The 6,000-nt window shown below is 36.4% G+C and overlaps 1 protein-coding gene across 3 annotated transcripts in view; it reads right to left on the bottom strand.

Moving 5' to 3' along the window:
- Positions 1–385: 385 nt before the first annotated feature.
- CARS (cysteinyl-tRNA synthetase) overlaps positions 386–6,000 on the bottom strand; it is a 33,123-nt gene continuing 27,508 nt past the window's right edge. For 2 of the 3 annotated variants that reach the window (XM_027651036.1, XM_027651038.1), the window contains 4 exons: positions 5,738–5,805; positions 4,313–4,372; positions 2,969–3,052; positions 386–1,927 (listed from right to left, as the gene is read on the bottom strand). In XM_027651036.1, coding sequence (XP_027506837.1) covers positions 1,793–1,927; positions 2,969–3,052; positions 4,313–4,372; positions 5,738–5,805 — 347 coding nt within the window. In that variant the 3' untranslated portion in view covers positions 386–1,792. The remainder of the gene's footprint in view (positions 1,928–2,968; positions 3,053–4,312; positions 4,373–5,737; positions 5,806–6,000) is intronic. The other variant, XM_027651037.1, reaches the window with a different exon arrangement.

Genomic DNA, 6,000 nt, shown 5'->3' with positions numbered 1-6,000 from the left:
CCATCCCCTCATGGATACCCTGAGTGCACATGCATCATGGGGGAGCATGAGGGGGAAGAAAATAATGAGCAGGTACTGTTAAAGGGAGTTAGAATCTAGAATGGTGTAAAAATGCAACTGATCCTCTTCTGTTCCCGGAATAAAGGATAGAGGAGTTACCCTCATGGCTATGGCTGGCTGTTTGTAGTACTGTTGTGCAGCTTAAACATGCATTTATACAATTGATTAGAAATTATCAGAATAATCAAATATTGAATGCAAAATGAATTCGATTAGTAATAGTAAGATAAAAGAAAGGCTCTCTAAACCACATTTCAAAAAGACGGTTGTGGAATAAAGATAAACTCTATATTCTCCCTGCTATACAAAGTTCACATACAACTTATACTTTACAACTTATACTTTATTTTCTGTACACAAGATGCATGTGCTTTACTGACCTTAACATTATGTATGTTTTCAAAGGCAAATACAGACAAATTAGAAAAAAAAACCCTACTAGACCTTTCTGTTACTCCAAATATGTTCATTCCTCAGAAGGAGCAATATAAATATAAAAATAAAGGAAAAGCAAAGTTGTTTTAACTCTTAATTAAGAAAAGTAACATAGCCTAATGATTGTAGCATGAACCTTAGGGCTGAGAGAACAGAGGTGTCACAGTATGATTTTCTGCAAGTCACCTTGAGACTACTCAATGAATACAGTTCTGCAAATCAGATACTTGGCTGTTACATGCAGTTATGAAGTAGGCAAGATATTTTTTAGGATTTCATGAACTTTGGTTCATTTAGTAGCTACTGCCAGTGAAATGCATTATTGGGCAACAGAGAATTCTCCTTGCAGATAGAGTGTGACCATACCACATCAGAAATGTTATTAACTCAGGGTTAAATTGTCATGTTAAAAACACCAGTCTTGAATACAGAGCAGTGTATAGCTGTATTCCCTAATTGCAAACCAATCCACAAACTGTATCTTAGTTGGAAACCCTCTGGTAATTCCCCACAGTTGGGAACTGGTAATTAGGTACTGAGTCCTCTGGGTAATCAGGTACTTTGGCAGCACTCCTGTTTCCTTGGAGGGATAGCTCCAAGAACACACCAGCCTCTGCCAATAGCCCTTCATGTCTTTCCCGCCTGTTTGTTCAGTGCAAGTGCATTTGCCTTGTAGTTACCCACTTGATTCCAACTGCAGGTTGAACACAGATGATGATCCCTTTTTCAACAAAGGGACTGTTAGCTTCCACTATGCAAAGTGTTCTGGGTATACTTATGAGAGTTTTTAATAACAGCAGCTAAAATAAGCGTCATAGTGGTACTACCCACTTTTCCTGCTTATGTAAAGATACTAAAGTCATCTGGAAAATACTGTTCTTGCTGCAGGACAAATTGCTCAGCTTCCATGTAGCAGTAAATTTTGCTGACTGTGACATATTCCAAAATGCAAACTACAGTGGGTCTTAGATAGAGATCAGTATGCAGGACAAATTAACCAAAGCCCGGACAGCCACAATGAACAAGAATCCTTATGTGGATTTGCTGACTGAGCAGCACCTTCCCAAACAGACCTGGCAACCACTCAGCCTGCTACTGTTGTGAAGAAATTTCTTACAGGTTGGCTTTTTTTAATGATGGATTTTTATTGCCTTTCCAGATGACGTTATTAATCCACGTAAACAGGAATTTTACTTTGCAATAACAGAAAGTGTAAACAGAAATCTGAGCATCAGTATATGCTCACTTCTTCAATGGGAACCCAGCACTCGCCTTCTTAAAAAAAGTCCTGTTGTTTTCAATTTGCACTTCCATTCTGAACCATTTGTAGGTACTCCTTGTGTAGCTTTTCTTGGGTTTCATAAAGTTTCTTTAACTTCTTAATTTGTCCTTTGCTAAGTTCTTTGCCTTCAGTGTCATGGGTGGGAAATCCCTGAAATATTTAAAAAAAAAAAGAAGAATATTTAAGACAGATTTTTGGACTGCTTTTGCTCCTTATGGAATCATGTTTTAATAAGATAGGGAGATAATGTCATAATGACAGGCTGTCAGGATGGCATGTATCTTGGTTAATTTTAGTCACCTAGAAGTCTGACAACTAACTTTGGCTATTTCTGTATGTTCTCTTCCTAGTTAATGAAGGGGCATAAGGGTGTATTTATTTTCTGTCCTGTACTAAGTAAGGGAAGCTTAGACCACTAACTTCTGGTTTTAAGAGAATAATGACTAATTCCTGAACAGATGGTTAAAATAATCTTCTAATCATCCTAGCATACAGAATTCAAGGCTTAAAGGAAAAGCAGTAGGAGATTTATGTTCTTGATGGAGAAAGTATGATCAGAGGTTTTATGGACACTCTCCTTGGCTTGCAGAGGTATTTTCCAGTATTTACACTCTCCATTCTGACTTGCCCCCTGGGCCTGAATTTGTGCAGGTGAAGGGGACTGACAGAAGCAGGATCAATGTCCCAGATCAAGTCCTGAAGAAACAGTGCTTTATGTTTTCCAAGTAACTCTTTTTATCCCCAAGGGGAGCAATCAAGAGCAAAGTTATCCATACAGCCCCTTCAGAGAGACCAAAACAGTGGGCAGAATCAAACAGGAAGAACAGGACCTCTCCAAGAATCATCGTTCTGGCAGAGTTGGGGAGTTTGTACTTATGAGTGAATACCTTGCCTTGCACCACGGTAATAAATCTGTGAACAAACACCGTACATGTTCCTACCCACAATATATATTTTGCTTTGCAATGAGAGGAGCCAAAGGAAACATACAATGAGAATACTCTTGAAATGATGGCTAACAGTTAAGAGACCTCGCTCCCCAGTGCACAAAAAAATTAATATATCGCCTTTTCTTTCTCTCCTTCCCTCCTTTCATTATGTTAATGGCACTGCCTTGGAGGTTTTGGAACAAGATCACTATAAACATGTACCATTAAGTATGTACAACTGGAGAAGGAAAACTACTCTTACATTTTCATCAAACATGGAATATTTGTCAAGTTCCAATTTAAACATTTCATGTGGTGGAATCTTCATTTTTTCCAGTTTTGCTGCCTGTAATACAAAACGTGCATTAACATCACAGGAAATTACTTAAAACATGTCACGTATGCAAAAGGAAAAGCAGATTATAATTTGCAAATCAAAGAGCATTTAATTCACAATTGTTTATCATGTCAAAAGAAACTTTTAGTGAGGAACAACTCAGTATGTCTTAGCTGTGCTTGTCCATGGTAAAAATGTGTTTTAAATCCATAGAGAACCACTTAATAAAATAGATGTATTGGAGAAACTCAAAATGACTTGCTTATATATTCCAAAAACTACATTTGTCTGATTCTTGCTAATTTGGTTCCTTAGTCAACACAAAGCATAGTTGCTATGAGTAAAGAATATTCAGCAATTAATTCACTGCAAAGGGAACCACCTTTATCAACAGTTTCCTGCTGACAAACAAAGGTTTCTTTAGAGGTCACAGCAGGATCAGATGCAGTAATTCCACCAAAATAAAATTAAATTTCACTTATCTCTAAACAAGCCCACCTCAGTGGGTAACTTCAGTTAGTAACTTCTACTCAATGCAAGAGAATCACCTTTTTGAAAGAACGAAAAAAGGTACTTGGAATTTGAGAATGATAAATGCTATTTATCTGGTTTTCTCCCTGTATGTGGTGCTCTTGAAAAGTTTTCTTCCTCTTTTAACACAGGAAATTATTTCCTGTACTGTTAGAGTCATCAGCACAGAAAACAATATTTTCTTCTTGTAAGTTCATCTCCTCTGTCTGTCTGCTCCCCATACAAAGCCTAAAACCTTTGAGCTATCTCAATTCCAACTGTAGAGACAAAACATTTCACTGTTCAGTCACAGGGAACAGGGGACTTCTTAAAGGGAAAAAGAAAAAAAGAATAAGAAACCCTTTTACATATACCTATGATACTGAAAAGCAAAGAAAATAATAAATGACACAAGCAAAATCATCTCTAACAGTACCAGGCATGTAAGACTCTACTTTAACAATTAAGGAAGTAATACTGTTTATAGATTGAAATTAAGTGCTACAGGTTCTTCTAAGAAGATTTTGAAGCCTTGAGTTGTGTTCTCAAAGACAGTTTCTCTATAACAGAAGCTGGAAATTCAAATCTGGACAGCAAGCCAAAGTCATTCCAAGCAGGAAATTGTACAGACAAAGAAACAAACGGAAGCCCAGTAAAGGCCAGGCAGAGAGCCTGTGTTCTGATGTGTTCTTTCCTGCACGTGACTATTGCTGCCTACACTCTTCTTCAAAATAAGGTTAAAAGGATCTGAACACTTACTTCCTGCTGTTGTTTTTTCCTGGCTGCTTCTTCTTTCTTCCTTTTTTTCTCTTCTTCTATCTATAAGAGGCAGTCTTAATGAGTAAAAGGTAACACACTGTTTCATCTGGTTGTTTTCTACAATCCTGAGCCAGCTAGCTCCCCTGGATATCTAATTACAGACAGAACTGGCACCATGACCTGCAGCAAAACCACCATGCCTTATAATTAGGATTGTCTGATACTTCTCACTGTATGACTTTGATTCCATTTGCTTTTATTCACAGCTAAACCAGTTTTAACTGTTCAGAATGCATTTTGCATGCAAAGGGGATACATAAAAGAATACCTACAAAGCCTGCAAAAGAAATGGTCCTGTCATTTTACGGGGGAAAATGTTTTGCAAATGACTTTAAAAAAAGACTGTACTTCACTGATATTTTAAGCTCTTGCCTCAGACTGTGAAGACATTACAGTTTCTCAAGCAGCAGTTGTATGCCTTGGTGTTCCTAGGGAAACAACTATCCAAATTTAGCCAACTTGCTAAAAATCTTATCTTGCACTTGTTTGGGAGAGACCTATCAGTTCTCCAAGGGTTCTGCAAGTACTGAACATAATACTGTTTCCAGGGAAGAAGTACTCTAGCTTCAGATCCCACTTAGCAGCTGTATACAAACTGCCTTTAAATCATGTTTTGATGAAAACATCTGGAATTGGCTAAAGCTGCTTATTACTTCTCCCTTTTTTAAAAACATCAACACGGAAGGAGAAATGCTGGAAAGTCTTCCAAACATTTCTAGTCATGACAGAATTTTATTATTTGGTAAAACTGAAGACAGACACAGGAAGTGCTACTTTTAAATGTTACAAAGTCAAATATTAATGCCAGGAAGTGCCAAAAGGAGGGTTTCTGTACAGATCTTGTGCATGTGAATTAGAATCCACAATCTTTATATAGCAACATGTGAATTCTTGCCCCCACATCCTGAATATCTCACTCATCTATACTACATAAATTAAGATTTAGCCAGTTCATTTTTTCCTCACATATCAGATAAATACAGATTAGTTCTATGAAAAATGTCAACTTCATTTATGCAGACAGAAGAAGTCCAAATCATCTTCTCATTGTAATTGTTCTTCCAGAGAGATAAGACAGCATGTATGCAATACTCAACATCCCTTAATTCTACAAAAATCATAACAAACAAACAAAAAAATCTTAGAGGTTTTCATGGGTCCCATACAAAGTTTTCAAGAAGCTACTGTTTCAAAAAATTCTTTTCCCTTAACACACTCAAACTTTTCTGTCAATTCTCTTATGTTATTTTCCTTGTTGCTAATCTGTTACGATTTTTCTTATGAATTATCAAAGAAACATAAAAGTATCCATAGCTTACACATTACTTCAAATTTAAAAAAATGTAGAATGGTTAAAATAATAACCTTTTTCTTTTCTTCTCTTTCTTTCAATAATGTGTCCTTATCCACTAATTTAACCACAGTTGGAAGTCCTAAAGAAGCAAAAAACAGATTAATTAATTTTTGGATTAGGGAAAGATAAATGTGTTTACCCTATGAAAACTGTTTTCTTTTTGCCTGCTGAATGCAAATAGAACTGTGTACTACTCAAAAGTGACTAAGAATTTAGGTGCTATACAAAAAGATAAAAAATATTGCAATGTATTTTTTTATTCTATATATGTATT

The sequence above is a fragment of the Corapipo altera genome, unplaced genomic scaffold (assembly GCF_003945725.1).
Source record: "Corapipo altera isolate COAL_440 unplaced genomic scaffold, ASM394572v1 78, whole genome shotgun sequence".
In the NCBI taxonomy this organism is placed as follows: domain Eukaryota; kingdom Metazoa; phylum Chordata; class Aves; order Passeriformes; family Pipridae; genus Corapipo; species Corapipo altera.
The sequence above is the reverse complement of the archived record's forward strand: the minus strand, read 5'-3'. Positions and strand labels throughout refer to the sequence as shown.